The sequence below is a fragment of the Dermochelys coriacea genome, chromosome 4 (genome assembly GCF_009764565.3).
Source record: "Dermochelys coriacea isolate rDerCor1 chromosome 4, rDerCor1.pri.v4, whole genome shotgun sequence".
NCBI lineage: Eukaryota > Metazoa > Chordata > Testudines > Dermochelyidae > Dermochelys > Dermochelys coriacea.
The window spans coordinates 75,954,168-75,976,212 of NC_050071.1; the positions used below are offsets into that span (position 1 = coordinate 75,954,168).

General features: G+C 38.8%; 1 protein-coding gene across 2 annotated transcripts in view; it reads right to left on the reverse strand.

The window, feature by feature from the left end:
- The window catches only part of GPM6A (glycoprotein M6A), a 344,505-nt gene that overhangs the window by 12,313 nt on the left and 310,147 nt on the right, over positions 1 to 22,045 (reverse strand). For both annotated transcript variants that reach the window (XM_038400720.2, XM_038400719.2), the window contains exon 3: positions 13,770 to 13,926. In XM_038400720.2, coding sequence (XP_038256648.1) covers positions 13,770 to 13,926 — 157 coding nt within the window. The remainder of the gene's footprint in view (positions 1 to 13,769; positions 13,927 to 22,045) is intronic.

Genomic DNA, 22,045 nt, shown 5'->3' on the forward strand with positions numbered 1-22,045 from the left:
GTTCTGTTGTGTGGTGTGTGGTTGCTGGTGAGTATTTGCTTCAGATTGGGGGGCTGTCTGTAAGCAAGGACTGGTCTGTCTCCCAAGATCTGTGAGAGTGATGGGTTGTCCTTCAGGATAGGTTGTAGATCCTTGATGATGCGTTGGAGAGGTTTTAGTTGGGGGCTGAAGGTGATGGCTAGTGGCGTTCTGTTGTTTTCTTTGTTGGGCCTGTCCTGTAGTAGGTGACTTCTGGGTACTCTTCTGGCTCTGTCAATCTGTTTCTTCACTTCAGCAGGTGGGTATTGTAGTTGTAGGAATGCATGATAGAGATCTTGTAGGTGTTTGTCTCTGTCTGAGGGGTTGGAGCAAATGCGGTTATATCGTAGCGCTTGGCTGTAGACAATGGATCGAGTGGTATGATCTGGATGAAAGCTAGAGGCATGTAGGTAGGAATAGCCGTCAGTAGGTTTCCGATATAGGGTGGTGTTTATGTGACCATCGCTTATTAGCACTGTAGTGTCCAGGAAGTGGATCTCTTGTGTGGACTGGTCCAGGCTGAGGTTGATGGTGGGATGGAAATTGTTGAAATCATGGTGGAATTCCTCAAGAGCTTCTTTTCCATGGGTCCAGATGATGAAGATGTCATCAATGTAGCGCAAGTAGAGTAGGGGCATTAGGGGACGAGAGCTGAGGAAGCGTTGTTCTAAGTCAGCCATAAAAATGTTGGCATACTGTGGGGCCATGTGGGTACCCATCGCAGTGCTGCTGATTTGAAGGTATACATTGTCACCAAATGTGAAATAGTTATGGGTGAGGACAAAGTCAAAGTTCAGCCACCAGGTTAGCCGTGACAGTATCGGGGATACTGTTCCTGACGGCTTGTAGTCCATCTTTGTGTGGAATGTTGGTGTAGAGGGCTTCTACATCCATAGTGGCTAGGATGGTGTTTTTAGGAAGATCACCAATGGACTGTAGTTTCCTCAGGAAATCGGTGGTGTCTCGAAGATAGCTGGGAGTGCTGGTAACGAAGGGCCTGAGGAGGGAGTCTACATAGCCAGACAATCCTGCTGTCAGGGTGCCAATGCCTGAGATGATGGGGCGTCCAGGATTTCCAGGTTTATGGATCTTGGGTAGCAGATAGAATACCCCAGGTCAGGGTTCTAGGGGTGTGTCTGTGCGGATTTGTTCTTGTGCTTTTTCAGGGAGTTTCTTGAGCAAATGCTGTAGTTTCTTTTGGTAACTCTCAGTGGGATCAGAGGGTAATGGCTTGTAGAAAGTGGTGTTGGAGAGCTGCCTAGTAGCCTCTTGTTCATACTCCGACCTATTCATGATGACGACAGCACCTCCTTTGTCAGCCTTTTTGATTATGATGTCAGAGTTGTTTCTGAGGCTGTGGATGGCACTGTGTTCTGCATGGCTGAGGTTATGGGGTAAGCGATGCTGCTTTTCCACAATTTCAGCTCGTGCACATCGGCGGAAGCATTCTATGTAGAAATCCAGGCTGTTTCGACCTTCAGGAGGAGTCCACCCAGAATCAAGGTGTGAGCATATTCGTTTACAAGTAATTGCTTGGCACCATAGCGGCACTTAAGAGCTTGGAATTTCAGACTAAAAAGCAAAAGATGTTCTCAATTTATCATCAAGCTAAAGAGTTTTATTGCTAAAGAGATTTATGTGTGTGTTTGTTACCTTTTTAGAATAGCTTTTCAATTTAAAGCTTATTTTAAAATTTCACTTCAGGAGTAAAAAAAAAACATCTCCCCTGTTGAAGTTTTCTACTCTTGCAAAAAAGCAATGTGTGCTTTGGACCTGTAGTAGCATTACAATATTTTCTGTCTTCTTATCCATCCCTTTCATAATGGTTCCAAACATTTTGTTAGCTTTTTTGACTGCTGCTGCACACTGAGTAGATTTTTTCCACAATGACTCCAAGAGTTCTTTCTTGAGTGGTAACAGCTAATTTAGATCCCATCATTTTGTATATATAGTTGGGATTATGTTTTCCAATGTGCATTACTTTGTATTTATCAAGCCCTAATTTCATTTGCCATTTTGTTGTCCAGTCACTTAGTTTTGTAAGATCCCTTTGTAACTCTTTGCAGTCACCTTTGGACTTAATTATCTTGAGCAATTTTGTATTGTCTACAAATTTTGCCACCTCACTGTTTACCCCTTTTCCCAGATAATTTATGAATATATTGAACAGCACCGGTCCCAGTGCAGATCCTTGGGGGACACCACCATTTACCTCTCTCCATTCTGAGAATGGACCTTTTATTCCTACCCTTTATTTCCTGTGTTTTAACCAGTTACTGATCCATGAGAGGACCTTCCTTCTTATCCCATGACCGCTTACTTTGCTTAAGAGCCTTTGGTGAGACTCTTTTCAAAGGCTTACTGTAAGTCCAAGTTCCTGGTTATGCAAACAAATAGAAAGCCATACTTAGAGGTGATGTAAATGGCAGTATAAACTGTGAATGCAAGCGGTATGCTGAGGTGGAAAGCTGGGATTGTAGCAGTAAAAACAATCAAGAGCAAGAAGATGAAAGATAAAGTACACTGTGGCTTGCCCTATCTTGCATCTTCTTTGCACCTGCCTATTGGTTACTTTCCTTCTACAACCTTCTTCAGTGTGTAACAATAACACTTAATAATATCCAGTAAGGTGGACATACCAATTTGTACTGCATCGCCTCTGAATTTGTCCCAGAGAATTAAAAAAAAATCACAGCAGGTTGGGATGGAAAAGTGATAATGTCTCTGACTTAAGCACAGAGACATTGTGGAAATGGATTATTACTGTCAGTGATCTATTTTTTCTCTCTCCTCACCAAATATTGACATGCTAGAGGGAACTAAATCAAAACACATAGAAAATAGATAAGTATAGCGTGGTCTGTATCCCCTATGATCCTTTATCAAAGACTATGGCATGTGTGAACTGCTTTACATAGTGTGAATTGAAATGAAGCCATCTATTACAAAGAAAATGTTGAGCACAATTAAGTGGTTTTTTTCTCCACACTATTATTTAGTTTCTATCTCTGCTCAGTCTCTGGGTTCTATTTCCCCCCATCACACTACACCATATGATGTGACAACATCTGGTCCAACTCCAGGAATTCATTTACAAGTAATTAGTTGGCAGCATAGCGGCACTTAAGAGCTTTGAATTCCAGACTGAAAAGCAAAAGATGTTCTTAATTTATCATCAAGCTAAAGAGCTTTATTTCTATTTTTTAAAGTAGGAGCAAGTAGTGACAGAATATTCTATGCATGTTTGTGCCCTTTTAAAATAAGCTTTAAATTGAAAAGCTATTCTAAAACTTTCACTTTAGGAGTAAAAAAGTCTCCCCGGTTGAGGTTTTCTACTCTTGCAAGAAATAGCAATGTGTGCTTTGGTCCTGTTCAAGAGTCCCTTTCTGGGACTTCAAAAATGAGAAAGAAAGTGTTCTTAAAAAGTGTAAAGCAAAGTTATTTATATGTTAATACCTCAGTATGTGTAGTTAAATGTACTATAATTTAATGGGTCGGATCACATCTTTCATGTTAATTATATTTTAGAACTATAATGCCCAATTTTCATACACTGGCCTGTATTCTTGTGCTCTCTCTCTCCATATGGAGGTTTAGGAATCTTTCTGCTATGTGTGCACGTGTTAACACAGGCACAAGTGAAGACAAGGCTAAGTCTTTAAAACTGTATTTACTCTAAGACCAAAAAAGAACTTCTGCTTTTATTTTTCTTCTTTGTTGACTAAGTGCTTTCAACTGAAGGACTATTGGTCCACTATATGCTATAATTAACCTTGCAGAACCAGGAAGCCAGTGAAAGATCAAGGATATTTTTCAGATTACATGCAATAGTGTCTACAATGCCAAAGTTTATGAAGGTCTTTGGACATACCACAAATCTGCAGCCCTGTTAAAACCATTATTAATGGGCAATTGTCCTTCATAGTGGTTTCAGCAGGTGGTAACCATAAGAATCAAATTGCATTGGCTTGGGTAATACAAGTCCAGCTGTGACTAAGCACAGCCTAAAACAATGATCAGGTAACACATAAAATGGTAACATGTTTTTTTCTAAAATGGAGTGGAATTTAGAAAGCCTGTTCACTGCCAGAATTAAATTCAAAATGCAATCTGCTCAGATTTAAAAGGAATGGTACTCTTTTGAAATAGTGTTCGGCTACCTGACAAGTCAAAGGAAGAAATGATTTATGAAATAGCAGTACTGAACCTTAAAAACACTACATTTGCTCCTTTAGCACACTATATATTTTGTTAGTAGTGAAAATAGCTCCTCTAAGTTATCACATTTATCATTGCAAGAAGCTGAACATAATATAATAAAGTTTCCTTAAACCTTTCATTCCATTGCATTTTATGTTCATAAGTAAGATGCAAAAGTCCATGATGCAGTGTTGTCCTAAATTCTACTTTCATGGTCAGGTCTTGAAAAAAATTACCAGACAACTACTGCTCTGAGAACTAAAGCTACTAATAGATATCCATACAATATAAGGATAGCAGTCCCCTGTTCCAGTATTCAGGAGGAACATTCTGATGACATCCCAACCCCTACTGTCACCTCCAGCTGGAATCTTCATGAAAGTTCCATCTTTCTTGTCAGCCTCTGACTAGATGTCTAATAAATGTGATATTCTAAATATTAAACAGAGAAGGTCTGGAATTATCCAGATGCTAAAAAAGAGAGAAGTCGCATTCTGTTGTTTTTCCTACTCCAGGGGTTCTCAAGCTTCTGACAACAAAAATTGCTACCAATCCCAGGAGGGGAGACCGAAGCCTGAGCCTGCCCAAGCCCCACTGCCCCAGGCAGAGGGTGGGAGCAAAGCCGAAGCACAAGGGCTTTAGCCCCAGGCAAGGGGCCTGTAACCTTAGCCCTGTCGCACAGGGCAGAAGCCCTTGGGCTTTGGCTTCAGCCCCGGGCAGTGGGGTCAGGCTTCAGCTTTGGCCCCAGGCAGTGGGGCTCAGAATCCAGCGCTGGGCCCAAGAAAATCTAAGTCAGCCCTGGCAACCCCATTAAAATGGGGTTGCGACCAACTTTGGGGTCCCAACCCACAGTTTGAGAACCACTGTTCAACTCCAAACCCTCCTGGCTGATACAAAAAAGGGGGTTTCTCTACTACTCAACCTCTCCCACAGCCACCTAGCTACTGCCAAGAAGCAGTGGGCCTCTGTTATTATGCCTCTCTCGCAGCCTCCATTGCTTGGTCTTTCTTACCCAGAAATAATTCCAAATACTTAACTCTACTGCAGCAGCAACATGAGAGTTTCATGATTCTTGACAGTTGCACTGCTAACTAGGGGACTGTTGAATAGTAACATCAAAAGGGATACATGCCTTGTTAATTTTACTATTGCTTCCTGGCAGAGTCATGAGCAGCTGTAGAACCAGTGGAGAAATCTGTCTGTAGACTTACAAAGACAACAGTGTATCAGTTTACATTTTGTTCACTTTTGGAATGTTAACTAGAAGGGTAAGAAATTTAATTTTTATAAAAAAACCCTAAAGCTTAAATATGCAGAGATTGATGGTTTAGGCCTCCACACTCACCAGGAGAAGCTGACCCCTTACCACCGTCTAATCAAGATGGGGGCACGGATGGGAGTAAGGTGATTTAAGCTCAACCCAGAGTAGACTGAGGTGATTATGATGGGTTAGGGGAAGCAGCTGGAGGAGACTGTGGAAGTAACATCCACCCCTTCAATTGAGGGAGTACATCTGCCATTAGTTAATAGCGTTCACAACTTAGACTGCCATTAGTTAATATGGCACCTTAGAGACTAACAAATTTATTAGAGCATAAGCTTTCGTGAGCTACAGCTCACTTCATCGAATGCATTTGGTCCGATGAAGTGAGCTGTAGCTCACGAAATTTATGCTCTAATAAATTTGTTAGTCTCTAAGGTGCCACAAGTACTCCTTTTTGTGAATACAGACTAACACGGCTGCTACTCTGAAACCCATTAGTTAATATGTTTCACAATCATATTACAGCAGTGATCCAATCAACTTTTTACAATCTGTGTGTGTCTAAGAGGTTGTGATGTGGACCTTGCAACTGCTATCAATGATTTTGTTACCTCAAGATGTGCTGTATATGGGCCTACAGCCATTAAAATCATTCAGAGTCTGAAGCTAAAGCAGATGTGAAGGGCATACTTAGTGAGCAGGGTCTCTCTTTGGGAGCACATGACCCCAGTGTTTCAAGAGCTGCATTGGCTACTCATTGGTATCTGGATAGAGTTTAAGGTATTGGTTATGAGCTATAAAGCCTTAAATGGCCTGGGATCAGCCTACTTGAAGGATGGTCTCTCCCCCTAGGACATATTGCCACTGTTGTGGTCTGTCCCTACTGACCACATGGAGCTAGATTCATAAAGCATATCTTTTATAAAAACATCCAATCTTGATTTACAAGTTGTCAGAAGTGGAGAATCCAGCACACCCTTGATAAACTGTTCCAATGGTTAATTATTCTGCAGTTAAAATGTATACCTTATTTACAATCTGAATTTGCCTAGCTTGAACTTCCAGCCACTGAATCACATTGTACCTTTCTCTGTTAGATTTGGGAGCCCAAATTAAATATTTGTTCCCCATGTAGATACATATAGACTGTTAGAAAGGTAACGTCAAGGTGACTTAATTAAGCTAAATATATTGAGCCCTTTGAATCTACCACTGTAAGGCATATTTTATAATTCTTTAATCATCCCCTCATTATAAAAGAGGCTGGTAGGGCATTCTCTGTGAGGATATTGTGGGACTCTGGAACTGGCTCCCTTCTGGTCTGAAATAGCACAAGTCTGGTGACCTTTGGGGCATGCTACAAAAAATACCTGTTTGATAGGGTTTTTGGAGAAGGATGAGGGTATGCTTCCTAGATGAAGGGGGCAGGTGGTTGGACAATCTAGTTCCTTTGGAATTGATTTTAATGCTGCTGAGATTTAATTTAATTATATTTGTTGTATAATGAATTGGGTTTAGGAGCCTTGATGCTTGGATAGAGGTCTTTATTATTTTAAATCTAGATGAATAACTAAATAAAAATAAATTAACTTACACCCCAAGGAACTACACAATATACAAATGTGTAAGCTACAGCAGTTAGACTCAAACTCAATTACATATCAGTAAAGTTTCAGAGGCTTATCACATTAATTGTACTGTTCCCAAGTGTTAAATTCCCATTATTTTTACTGCTTAAATACTGTAATACATTTAAGAGTAGTTCTCTGAGTATAAACCTTTAGTTGCCTAGTCACCTAACACAGTAGAATTAATTGGCCTTTAGGTGCTACCATAATATAAATGTGTAACAATAGTGCTGACAAGCCACAAATGTTAACTCCATCAGTGAGAATCTAAATACTGGAAGAGTCCTTTAGGGAGTAATTCAGAACTCGGAAGGCAATCACTTTCTATATCGTATCTTCTAACTTTCAGATGTATAACACAAAACCAATAAATCCTATGGGAATCAATATGAGGTCATAAAATTAATATGTTCAATATATATATATTCAAACATGTCAAGAATCCTTTTCCATGTCTATATATTAAATGGATAAGGATGATTACATTACTTAAAAACAAATAAGATATAGGGGAATGGTTTTCCCCCTCTTGGCATCCAGAGGGCAAATGGTGAAAGGAAGTGTGAAACTTCAAAGATTAAGAATTGTTCAGATCTCTGTAACATGACAAATGATTAACTCGCAACAGCTTTAGCCTGAGAGGTGTGTAACAGTCCCTTATACAAATCTGGGGTTTCTACCCTTCTGATCTGTGCTATTAAATATTAACTAAAGAAACATTTACTTTCTAGAGTGGTAGCAGCTGTTATTATTATGGCTAAATGCAACTTTCATTCCAACTCCTTTTTTTATATTTCCTTTTACATTTTTCTAATATTTCCTTTGGGTTCAAATTTTTGCTCTTGGTGTACATGAAGATGGAGTCAATTCTTTTCTTTGGAGGGCCACCAATATCTGTTCAGCTTTTTTGAGTTCTCTGTGTATTGTTAAAAAAATACACTACTCATGATCTGATCAGAAATATTGTGCACACAACTCAAATTTGTTCAAATATTGTTTTCTAGATCTCATTGCAAGCTATAGAACAAACTGAGTTCATTCATAAAAATGAAGTTAACTGGAAGGATAAGAATCCACAGATATATAGACTAGAAAATAAATGAGACAGAAAGTGTGACTACTATGTTAGCTAATGAGTCTATAATATTGCTGTCTACATTTGTGGGAGTAAACAACAATTTGACTGATAAAAGAGATGGAATAAAATGGCTAACTACTAGTATAAAAATAGGCCTGCCAGATGTGAGCAAAGGATTCTGTCAGTAAAACTCATATTCATCCGATGAACAATAGAGCTATTATGCAGACAGCTACAATTGTACATTCAGAGGAGAATCTCTCTGAAACCTAGGGAAGATAGAGTTAACAAATTGATTATTTTATGTCCATAATAGGAAGGCACAACGCATGGCAAAAGTGTAGTAGCTTTCACAGTCAGACAATATATAATGTATAACACAATCACATTTTCAGAAAATGTTTTGATCAAGAAATGAGCTATTGATCAAACTTACACACTGAGAAAAAATGCCATATAGTTTGTGAAAGCCACATTCACAACACAATTAATTTGAAAGCAAAACAAAACATTTTTCCAGTTTATTGTCGACAAAAAAAAAAGTCAAACAACAGAGAGTACAAAAGAAAAAAAAGTTACAGGCAATGCATGTGATAATGCCTGGTAGGCTACTGTATTAAGGCAAGCAACATAACACTGCAGCAGTAACCCAGCCCAAAATAGCAAAACTTTTCAGTTTAGAAAGAAAAATAGTTAGTTATGCAATAAGTGATGCCTGGAAGCCAAGAGATACTGTGATGATTGAGAAATTAATCTTTCATTTACTCAGCTGACTGATATCACAGATGGAAAAGATACATTCCACGATCATCAAGGTGAATATAAATGGGAGGGCCACCTGATCTCAACTATATTAACTATGTCACAAGTGGATTTAGGCATAATTGAATTTTGTTTCTCATTTTCTGGCTAATCAAGCTCCACTGCCATTCTATACATCTGTTTAATTTATTCACAGAATATACATGCAGTATTGAGAAATACAAGTAAGAAGACTAAAAAACACTGCTGATCTGTGCTTGAATTTATTTAATATTCCTATGCTGCCCTTATTTTACTTCATTAACAATGAGTTAGCTCTGAAACAATAGTCACTGACTTTTATCATTGACACTTACTCAGGCCCTGTCTACATGGGCAAAAAAAGGGCAAAAACTGTCTGCTTTCCACAGAAAAGTTTCACTTTTTGTCAAAAAAATTGACTACCTGAAAACCAAAAAGATGACCTCCTGAGGTGTCTTCCAACCCTAATATTCTATCATTCTATGATTCTCAGTGAAATGTCAAAATTTTCCACAGAAAATTGATAAAAACATTTTTTTTCATTTTTTTGTCAAAAATTTTCTCCAGAAACCCTTGCTACCCTCATTTTCTGACCAGCTATAGTTACTTGTGTAATCAATACATACATGTATTATAAACTTCACTAAGACCAGCAGGTGCTGATGCTGAAGCAGAAAAGAACTCAACTTGATTCCCAGACAGCCAGGTGAGCCTGCAAGGCTACTGTTCAGAAATATTTTTAATTCATAATTTGAGCAAATTATACCTGGAATGACAAACACACAACCTCATTTTTACAGTGCCATTTTTCAAGTTAGAGCCATTATGTGGTTTCAAATTATTTTAGAGTGCAAATATTCTCTGTGCATATGTGACCATAAAGAGGACATTTTTGTCATGTTTAGAATACACTGCTAAAAAGCAACTGATTGATTCTATTAGTTGAGTTTTTTGGTTTTGTGTAGTGGTGTATTTTTTTAAATTTACAAGATGAATATCCCAGAATTCCATATAAGGACGCCTTCTTGCAGCCAGTGATATGAGCTAATCTTCCCCAATAGCATAATCTCCATTTGGCAACTCTACAATTACAGTATATTAATTTCTCCTATCTGATCTACACAGCAACAGCACCATCTGGGTTACACACACAGGGCAACCTTTTTAATAGGAGTTATATGTCTAATTTATGCTTCCACATAATGTGATGTGAAAAAGAGGAATGTAGAAATGCAAAAGCATCATGATAGAACTGAAATATCTTTTGAACAATATCTTTTTCAAATAAAAATTGTTGCTTTTCTCTAGAGTCATTATTTTTATATAAGAATTATTTTTAAAATATGTGAGTGAAGTAAAAGAAACACGTGAACAAGACTGCCTCAAATTTTAATTATAAAAATTTTAAGAATGTAGATTTGTAGGCTAGATTAAAATAAAAAAAATAAAAATTCCACTGTTCTTTATCATGTCAAGATCCTTGCTGATCTTAAGAAGGCCATAGGTAACCAGAGCAGGAATCAAAGTATGGGAAGAAAGGAGAGGCCAGGAAATAAAGAGCTAACTCAAGGAGGTCAGTTGAAGAGCTAGGGAGAATACAGAGTATTGTCCTGTGACTCCCAGCAACCCACAGAGCTTCCTGCAGTGAGAACTCTAATGCTTTTAACATATTCCTTGCCTCCTTCGGCTGCCAACGAATGTCAAACATTTCTAAACAAATATAAATCAAACGAATTTGCCATTTTCATTAAGCTAGAATTAAGGTTGGGAGTGCATGTCTATATACAATTATACATGTAACTGTATGTCTTTATACAACTATACATATAAAATTATGAGGTCTAAATTAGCTATTACCACTCAAAGATCTTGGAGTCGTTGTGGATAGTTCTCTGAAAACATCCACTCAATGTGCAGTGGCAGTCAAAAAAGTGACCAGAATGTTGAGAATCATTAAGAAGGGATCGATAATATGAGAAAATATCATATTTCCTCTATATAAATCCATGGTAGGCCCACACCCTGAATACTGTGTGCAGATGTGGTCGCCCCATCTCAAAAAAGATATATTGGAATTGGAAAAGGTTCAGAAAAGGGCAACAAAATGATAGTTTCCATATGAGGAAATTAATAAGACTGGGACTTTTCAACTTGGAAAGGAGATGACTAAGGGGGGGAATATGATAGAAATCTATAAAATCATGACTGGTGTGGAGAAAGAGTAAATAAGGAAGTGTTATTTACTCTTTGTTATAACACAAGAACTAGGGGGTTACCAAATGAAAAATTAATAGGCAGCAGGTTTAAACCAAACAAAAGAAAAAAAAATTTCCACACAACGCAGTCAACCTGTGTGGAACCCCTTGCCAGAGGATGTTGTGAAGGCCAAGACTATAACAGGGTTCAAAGAAGAAGTAGATAAATTCATGGAGGATAGGTCCATCAATAGCTATTAGCCAGGATGGGCAGGGATGATGTCCCTAGCCTCTCTTTGCCAGAAACTGGAAATGGATGACAGGGGATGGATCACTTGATGATCACCTGTTCTGCTCATTCCCTCTGGGGCACCTGGCATTGTCCACTGTTGGAAGACAGAACCCTGGGCTAGATGGACCTCCGATCTGACCCAGTATGGCTGCTCTTATGTCAGTATCTTAGGTTTGGGGGTTTTTTTTAACCCTTACAAAGAGGTTAGTTATCAAATAGCCACCAAAAAAGGACCAGGAAATTCAGAATTAGGGTTTAACCTAAAAGAAACCCAAACAATTGAAAATATAGATATGTACAGAATTAGAGCTGCCATAACATCGCCCTGGGGAGGAAATAATCTGGATGAAATCCTAACTCCCATTCACTTAAATTGGGCCAGGATTTCGCCCTTTGTGCCAACTTCCTCCACCCATAGCAAACAAGTTCATCTTGTTATTGGGCATGAAAACCAGACTGCCTTAATCTTAATTGTACAGTGGCTGTATGACCTTTGGGCTTCTTTACTGGAAGAGACATACTTCCCAAATTCCCGATTAGACAAGTAGTATACTGAAAGCAATCATTTCATGTGCCACACATGGTATTAAACTGCAGGCTAGCATACAAATTGAATCCTCCTAGGCACAGGTTATAAGATTATGGCATTTATTATTATGAAAGGAATAAACATTAATGTGTGGATGGAGCATAACTTTGTATTGAAGACATGCGTATATGAAAACTGTTATAAAATGAATGATCTGGGCTTCACATTTTTATGTTCCATCCACAAGTTCTATTAGTACAGTATCTCCTGTACATTTAAGATATCTGCAGCCATAGACTGAAGACTTATCAAAGCCCATAAGGTGATAAAAGCATGATCAAAGAACTTGGTGGTGGTCTCAGTACAGTGATTTTTCCCAATTTATAATGTCCCCAGCTTTTGACTACAGACATCTTTAAAGGTCTCAACAAGTCTTGATCCAAGTATTAATATCTCAGCCTGTAGTTATGAAAGGAACAAAGTCAAGAAGATGAAAGAGTGACATTACTATTGGGCGGGTTACAGTGTTAGGATGGCCTTAACTGTGCTTTTCCACAATTTCAAATATGTGGATTTCTTTTCAAGTTAAGCTTAACTATGGATTGCCTGGGTTTCTAATAGTTGACTCTTGCTTACTATTATGCTTTTAGACGGTGTTTACTCTTTGTCATCAGAATGTACTCGTAGCCTTTACTTCAGCTTATCAACATCTCACAATATAGTGTAGTGATTAGCCCTCCTTTGAATAACGTTGTATGTTCATGCTATTTGCAATTATGCTTATCATCATAAAGGTATAAAATGACCAACCTTAGAAATTCTACCGGCTTCCTGGAGAGTACATCATTACCTACTCCCACTCAAACAGCAAAATATTTTTGATAAATGATGTGACAATACCTGAGCTTCTAAGAATGGAATAGCAAATAGGTCAAACAGACAGGTAAAAGGAATGATGATTTGGAAGCCAAGAAATATACTGCCCTGATCTGCCCATCTTTAATACTTTGAGATTTAGGGTAGCCTCTCCCTAATCCAGAGAGGTTCTGCTAATAAAGACTCTGTTGAATATATTCAGCACAGTCCCCAAAGTATAATTATTTAGTTGTTTCAGTAGTAAACAGAGACTAAGTGTGGCTGGGGCCAAGCAATCCTAGGACACAAAATGTGCATGTAGCTAATCCAGGAGTCAATTTGTGGTTTAGTTTTGAAGTGAAAATGACTTTTGAATAACTGTTCACCAACATGAGTAAAAGGTTCAAAATCCAGCTCCACATTATTAAACATGGAGGACCTATTCAGGGCCTGATCTATTTATCAACTCTTACTATGATTAAATATTACAACCTACATGTAGATATGTAGCAGTTCCTAAAGCCCCAATCAGGATCAGGGCTCCATTATGCTGGGAAATATAAAAACACATATGGAAACATGATCCTGCGCCAAAGAGCTTAATACTGAGCAAAGAGTTTTCACATTTAGCTTGGGCAAAAAGCCTGTCCATTTAATTAGTGAAGTGATTATTTCTACAAAAATGCATATTATTAATTATTATTACGTAGCTTTTATATAGCACTTTTCATCAGTAGATATTGCTTAGCTAATATGGAGACCATTCATATTATTTCATTCATTTCTTGCTGCAATTTTTAACTACTAATATATAAGAATATATAACCCCCCCACAAGAGACATATTTCCTCTGTAAATATATCCTAACCTATTCCAAAGATGCTATTGAAATTAACATAAGTAATGAAGGTTGTCATATTAACATACCCAGGCACTGACACATCTGCCGCAGGTGGTGATTTTGAAATCTCCATAGAGATCCTTGATGGCACCAGTCGTAAAGAATCCCTCTACCATCAGCAAAATGCCGTAGACAAAGAATGCAGCTGCTATGCCATAGATCACATACTTGAAGATGTCAATCCTGTACAAGAAGTGTGAGAAAGTTAAATATCTCAACAACAGTTCAGTGATGACTCTGAATCATCAGTGTTGTATAATAAGATCTCCTCTAGCATAAGCTTTTTCAGAGTGGAAACTCTTCAGTGCTGATGTTCTATAATAACTGCATTTAAAGACTTGTGTAAATGTTCTCTTATGTAGCATGTGGCTGATAAATCTGAATAATGGTTACAGAAAAAATAAGGTCTCCCTTCACTTAACAGTATTCAAAAATTGTCCTGGATCAGTAAGAGAGCACTATTTAAAGTTCCAAATAATTCCAAAGTCAATTCATCCTCATTTGATTTTATTACCTAAACAATACAATTACAATAAATAAATAAGGATTACAATAAATTTAATTAGAAAACATGAATAGAAAACATGATTCTGAAATGATTCCCTTAAATATCATCTTGCTTCCTCGACAGTTACAGATATTGAAATGTAATGTGTCATGAAAAAGAGGCTCAGTCACAATCTTCAATTAACTACTCATCACCGTACAATTAGTTATATTTAGTTCTCACATGGCATTATTAATCTCTGCTAAAAACTCTCTCTCCTCATTATTTTTATCCACTATTCCCCAATGGATAAAGTGCATTTTTGCAGACAGCATTTAAAAAGGATTCCCTAGACACTATATTGAACCTGGTCCTTGTTACTGTTAGCCACACATGGCAGAAGGGTTACATATTCAAGGAATGTCTTCCATTCCAAAGAATCTCAAAACATTTTATAAATTATTGGACGAGTCCTGCTCACGGCAATATGAGCAGGATTATTATCTGTATTATGGTAGTGTCTAGAGGCCCCTGCTGAGATCAAGGACCCATTGTGTGGGCACTATAGATACCCGTAATAAAACACAGTTCCTGTCCTGAAGAGTTTACAATCCAATTTACGACAAGGCATAGTGAGTATTACAAGGGGACTACACACGAGTCAAGCAAGAATTGAGATCTAAATCTACTGATAAAATGTGAGATTCTCTGCTATGCCTCTGAGAAGGGGCTTTAAGTCACTCTTTCACCTTTCTAATCCTGGGATACTCTAGTGACTGGAAAGGCTCCTGGCAGAAAACACACACTCCCGGAAGGTTTAAGTAATGATAGCTTCCCCCAGGCTGTGCTATGGGCCCCAGCATTGCCTGGAATTTGCACATGGCATGCTGTGACCCAGCCCACTATGTCTCCCTCCTGTCCCCCATTTTGACTCCAGTACTGGGGCTTGTGAGGAGGTCCTCAGAAAGCAGCCTTGTGACTATCTTCTGCAGTGCCTGAGTCAGGAGAATTCCCCCTCAGCAAGATCATGGGTTTTATAATCCATTTATGCTGCTCCAGCCCATTTACCTGCTATAAAAGGGTCAGAGTGGAGGGTTTGGGATCTCACAATTTGATTTAGATTTTAGAAATTTTCAACCTTTTTCCATACCAGGACCACTCTGCAACCAATCCCCAACCCCCTTACTTATCTATATCGAATCTTCCTCCAATTTAGCAATATAGCAGGGCCCAGTGTTTGTAACCCCTTGATATCTGTTTGCAGTTCTCCTGGAAGTCAAAACGCCCAGGCTGAGAAACCTTGATTTAGATTAATCTTTTAAATCACCACTGTATTACAGCCATCTCTTGGGTGAAGTGAAGGACTACACAATATTCCAACTATTATAGTGTCTGTCATATTATGAAATGTCAGTAGTAATAGTGTATGACCTGTCATGTCATTATGACATGACTTGGTATGTCATCTCATGCACTGATATTACTGACACATAATAAAATAATGTAAAATACAATTATAACATTGAAATAAAATTAATTTCAAAATGGAACATAATATATTTTTTCCTTTTCTTTCTGTGGGAAATTTTGTCAAAATTAAAAAAAAAATCAGTTTCATTGAAATTGCATATTGCGCTGAAAAACAGTTTCCACAAAAATATTTTCAACCTCATCCATGAAAAATAACTGTAAATGTAGGTTTTAAGACAACAAGTCTCAAAGCTCAAGTAACATATCTTTGAACTTAAAAAGCTTGTGAAATTGCAGGTCATCCAAACTGAGACATAAATGTGCACTTTGTATGTCAAATGTTTCAGCATAAATGTCTCTCCAGGTGTCTTCAGTGTTTATGAGAACAGTTGAAACAAGCTTTTTTAATTGCTAACCAACGATCTGGCACCCGGTTGAGGGCAAGATATGTATCATGATTAAACTGAGTCAGCACCTAGAAAATAGCTTGAGGAACGTTTTTAATTGATACTGAACTGAAAAGTGCTGGGAAAAAACATGCTAAGTTTTTACCTTTAACAAGGTGCCGTATCCTAATAAAGAATCTGCTCTCAAGATTTTTCTGCTACGTTTCCTAGGCTCACAATCAGATGATTCTAAGGAATCACATTTGATATCTGTATTTAGAAACCGGATATCTGAACTAAGGATGTAGATACTCAGATGGAAGAATACAGTCTGATTCATCTGCATCTCTAGAAATCTCAATTGTTCAGAGAGTTGCGTAGTGTCTCATGTTTGTTCTTATATGTTAAAATACTTGTCAAAAGTTCAGTTGTTTTTATGGTAATTCAGCAAGTATAAAATTCATTTTCCACAAAGACCTTAAATGACTGATTTTGGAGCAAATCTTGCCATTATTTATAAAGATATACCCTGATAATAAAGGAAATAGACAAAAGTAGTTAAAATATAACTTGATTATAGGTCCAATTCTACCTCTTACACTAGTCATATACTTCCATAATGGCACTGTTGGAACACCGCAGGGCTGATGTCAACAGATCCTCAAAGGCCAGAGTGTAGGAAACATACCTATATTGCTCAGTGCTATAGAAATAGAGAGCTGTAGTGGAGCTGTAGGGATTGTGAGATGCAGTTCATGCCATTGGTAATTGAACCAAGGCTGACATATTTCAACCCTTGCGGCAGCCTAGAATCTGGGTGGGAAAAAAGGTGGCTTTAAGTTATCTTTGCTATGCCTCCCGAGATACTCCATCTCCTGTGCTGCTCCTCAAAAAGGCACATCACAGAACTGAGCCCGAGCCCAAATGTCTAGACTGCAATTAAATAGTTCCGTAGCCTGAACCCCGTGAGCCTGAGTCAGCTGACGTGAGCCAGCCGCAGGTGTGTAATAGCAGTTTAAACATTCCCACTGTTGACAATGGGAGTTCTAGGGTATGAGAATAGGTCCATAACCTCCATTAAAATCAATGAAAACGAGTCATACCCTACTGTCTTCTGTTGAAGCAGGGTCAGGAATTTAGTCTTGTCTAAACTAGTATTTTTCAGACCCATAATTCCCAACAGATGCAGTTTCACCAAGTGGAAGTGAATTAAGATAAACTGAATTAAGGCCACTTTGATTCTGAATGAGAGTGGCCACGTAGGGGTTTAATGCAGTTTAACCAATCAAGTTTTAATTCACAGTTTTAGTTCATTAGGATTAACTTTCCTGAGTGTTGCCATGTAGACAAATCTTTATGTCCCTTTGAAAAAAACATATCCCTAGTGTAGATGCAACCTCTTTCTCTGTGTGTATGTGTGCACACATATGGCTAAAAGTGAGAAAATATGTTGCTCTCTAATGGCTGGTGTCAATTTAGAAAGGACGTTTGGTATTGCACCAGCTGACATCTTTAGTTCAAGAGGCTGTTAGATGTCCATGTTCCTGGGGTCAAAAGGCCAGGATTCTGGTCTTGCTCTGCTTAATTATGGAGAGGACCAGCCTCTCCATAATTAAGACTGGAACTACAGTCCAAACATAAGGCTGAATTTGATCCCTATGCACTTTAGTTTCAAAAGAAAGAAATATTTTCATGCTTACAAATGTTCAGAATAAATCTCACTAACAGCTAGAATGCTTTTGGAAAATGTTGATTGAGTACAGATTGAGGAAAAAAAATAATTAAAATTTCTCCATCTAAAACCTTTGCAATGTCTAAGGCTTGTCTGCCCAGGAAAATGGTCTTGGTCTGCCCAGGAAAATCATATTATATCACAAAAGTGAATCATAGGTAGAATTTGACATTGACTCATGCTAGAAGTTTTCAAGGGCAGGACTAGTGAAATATTCAGAAGTTACCATTGTTTAAAAATTATAAATTAAATAATAAAAATTATTCTTTTGAATGAAGCTGATGGGGGTAAAATGGCTTAGAATATTTATTATTAATGGTATTATTGTTTATGCTGGAGTAAGACCCCAAAAAACCCCATTTAGGATTGGGATGCCAGGAGCCAAGAAGGTCCAGGGAAAGAGCAAAGGGGGAGACAGAAGCCAGTGGGTGGGATGTGGTGAACAGAAGCAGGGGAGAGAAAGAGGCGGCTGAGTGGTATATAGCAATAAAGGAGGACAGGAGGCAGGAGAGGTTAATAGGAGCAGAGGGGGAAGATGATTGGAGCCAAAATTACAAACCTTGCATTCAGTGCAGTATTTGAATGCTGTGCATAAATCGCATGAGGTCATACACTGAATGAGGAGGAATAAAAGAAATACTGAATAACTACTGTGACGAAGTTCCTCCTCTGCCTTGGTGGGTCCTGCACATATTGGTGGATTTGCTTGCCTCAGAGATTCCTGGGCATCACTCAGTTTGGCCATTTTTGCGAGTGTCTCCAACCTGCCATTCACGCAACTAACCTCATCACTGGCCAGCTTGGGGAAAAGGAAGGAGAACAATCCCTGCAGTCTCTGCTGATCCACCTAGTAGGTTGGGGGACATGCCAGGGACCTTCCCCTCTGGTGGGACCCACAGTCCAGGTCAACTCCTCCTGTATCCAGTTGGGGGAATGGGGGGAACCCGGGCCCGCCCTCTAATCTGGGTTCCAGCCCGGGGCCCTGTGGATTACAGCTGTCTACAGCGTTTCGTGTAACACCTGTGTGACAGCTACAACTCCCTGGGCTACTTCCCCATGGCCTCCTCCCAACACCTTCTATATCCTCACCACAGGACCTTCCTCCTGATGCCACATAGTGTTTGTACTCCTCAGTGCTCCAGTAGCATGCCCTCTCACTCTCAGCTCCTTGCGCACCCCTCACTGACTGAAGTGAGGTCCTTTTTAAACTGGGTGCCCTGATTAGCCTGCCTGTCTTAATTGATTCTATCAGCTTCTTAATTGGCTCCAGGTGTCCTAATTAGCCTGGCTGCCTTAATTTGTTCCAGCAAGTGCCCGATTGTTCTGGAACTGCCCGTTACCTCACCCAGGGAAAAGGGACCTGCTTAACCTGGGGCTAATATATCTGTCTTCTATCACTCTCCTGTAGCCATCTGGCCTGACCCTGTCACACTACCCATTAAAGGGACCCTGTGGGAAAAGTCATATGTGATCATGTAATTAATGTAATCATTCTGCAGACACACAAGGGGTCTGAGTTAAGGTTACAAAGGCAACCTTAATTATAAAGTTTCTACCTTTAATGTGCTTGACTTTAAGAAAGACTATTTTGAATGAAGTTATTGTGAAACAATTGTGTTGATGGAAGTAAAATCAATTTTTAGAGAGTAAAGAAAGAATTGTTTTGTATGCCATCAAAGTCTGGTAGAGAATATTTGTGTTATGGACCTATTCAGTTAGAGATCAACATGTTCATAAGATTTTTCCAACCTATAGTTCAAGCTGTGCTTGCACTGAGCTAAATTAAATCAGTTTGACTGTATAACTTTTCCTCTGTCAATTTTTTCTATTGCTGGTTATTAATTATTCCACATTAAGCAGACTTTATAAATAATTAATCTGAGTTTGGACTCAGTCCAACCTGAGGGACATGAGAATAGCTTTAGAGAAAATAGTCTTTTTTCTCCCCTAACAGAAGCAGCCACTGTACTTTGCCACCCAAGTGTGCTGTTATCTGGAAGAACAAACAGGGTGCAATGAAGTGCAGAGTGGCCTGTCCCAGCAGAATCAAGTTACAGATATAAAAAAAATATTGGTCATCTCATTCTTTCCCACATCAGTTCTCTTCAGTATTTTTCCTTGTACTTTAGCAAATCCAGTTTCAATAATAAAACAGTAGTTAATAAGATAAACCCCAAGCGCTTTCTGAACATTCAAAAGCTGTGAACTTTGAATAAGAGATTGTTGTAACAAATGATATAGACTCTGATGTGGGTTCAGCTGTTTGAATGAAGAAAATGTGGATTCAAAAATGTGATAAAATTTGCAATGTCTATTTTTTGCAAAAGATTATTCAACCACTCACTGATCTGATCAAAAAAATGAAAAAAATATTTCCAGATCATTATTTAGTGAAATAATGTCAAACGTTGTAATGGATATTATTTGCAAAAATGAGAGGGGCACCTTCTCCTAGACATTGGGGAAAAGGTGACTCCCAGGAGAAAGAAGGAGGTGTAATCAAAGCCTTCCTTCATATTGGGTTGATCACCAAGTGATACAGCAGCAAGAAAGCAGTTTGGTGCTGCTTACATGACATAGGTAAGCACATGCTCATACGACTGAACACGTTCTTAGATTTTAAGGCCAGAAGGGTCCATTATGTTTATCTAGTCTGACTAGGCCATAAACCAGTGGTGGGCAACGTGCAGCCCGTCCGAGTAATCCACTGGCTGGCCGCAAAACAGTTTGTTTACATTGACCATCTGCAGGCATAGCTGCCCACTGCTCCCAGTAGCCATGGTTCACTGTTCCCAGCCAATGGGAGCTGCGGGAAGCAGCAGCCAGAGCACCCCTGTGGCCTGTGCCACTGCCTGCAGCTCCCATTGGTTGGGAACAATGAACTGTGGCCACTGGGAGCCATGGAAAGTCAATGTAAATAAACTGTCTCGCGGCCTGCCAGCTGTTTATCCTGACAAGCTGCAGGTTATCCACCACCGCCATAAACCCTGACAGTAATTTCTACATCAAAATGCATGTTGTATGGACCCAAGACCAGCTGTGCCTGTTACATACCCGCTAATGAAACTCCTTGGTTACAAAAAAACAAAACAAAAACAAAACAAAAAAAAACACACATACAACATCAGCTCAGGCCACGTGGAGTTTACGTGTTCCAAGAGGCTGGAGCTCTTTCACGCCTGAGACCTGTGAACTTCTAAATTCTGCAGAAATGATGCTCTAGGGTTGTCTATCTCTGGAGAAAAGAGTCAGGATCTCTATGATTTGGCTGCTCTTGGAGAACAGATTGAAAATGTGTTGGGCTGGCATGCTGAAATCTGAAGGTTTCCCTTGAGGCATTCACATAATAGGGATTATCCTGTTTTTGAAGGAGAAGAACAGCACACTCTGTCATCAATCTCTGCACACTCTATGAACTAAGTGACAGGATATGGCCATTTATTACTCGTTTTGTTTTGCTGAATAAGGAGAGTGTGGAACAGACAGTGTAAAGAGCTGCAATTAAGAGGCTCTTTTCATTGGTATATGTATATCCAAAGTTTCCCAGTATTGCCTCTCCCAAGATTATACATTGGCTTCTATTGAGAGCACTTGGAGGCAATATTTTTCAGGCATTGGGAGCCAGATCCTTGACTGGTGTAAATCAGTATAGCTCCTTTGAAATAAATGGACCTACACTAATTTATACCAACTGAGGATCTGGTCCCCAAAAAAGTTGTCAGCTATGAGCCTTTCCTGTTTTTACTGTGTCCCAAAATGGATTAATACTGTAGGAATTCTGAAGCAATTACATGGTGCAGCCTAAGGATTGTGCACGCTCCAGCCTGAATGTTGAAATATTAGGAATCAGTCAACAGAAAATGAGAGTTTTTTTTCTATCCAAGCTGCTTTATACCGCTTTGGAATGCTCAAAATTGAATCCAAGGCAGGGGATTTTTATTAAACTAAAATACATATGTATTGCAAGCACTTAATGATGATTAACAGGAGAAATACTCTCCTTAGATTTGCCTTGTACCACTTGACTATCTCACTGTGCAGAAAGCACTGTTAATAACATATTTCTCTGTGTGTGTGTGTGTGTGTGTGTGTGTTTGTGTGTGTATACATATGTCTATTTGAATAAGGGATAAAATCCTACTATTACTGCAGTTTAGTTCTCCATCTAGCTACCACATTTAGTATTACTGTGAAATTAATTTCCCAGCATTTGGCAGCATTGTACAA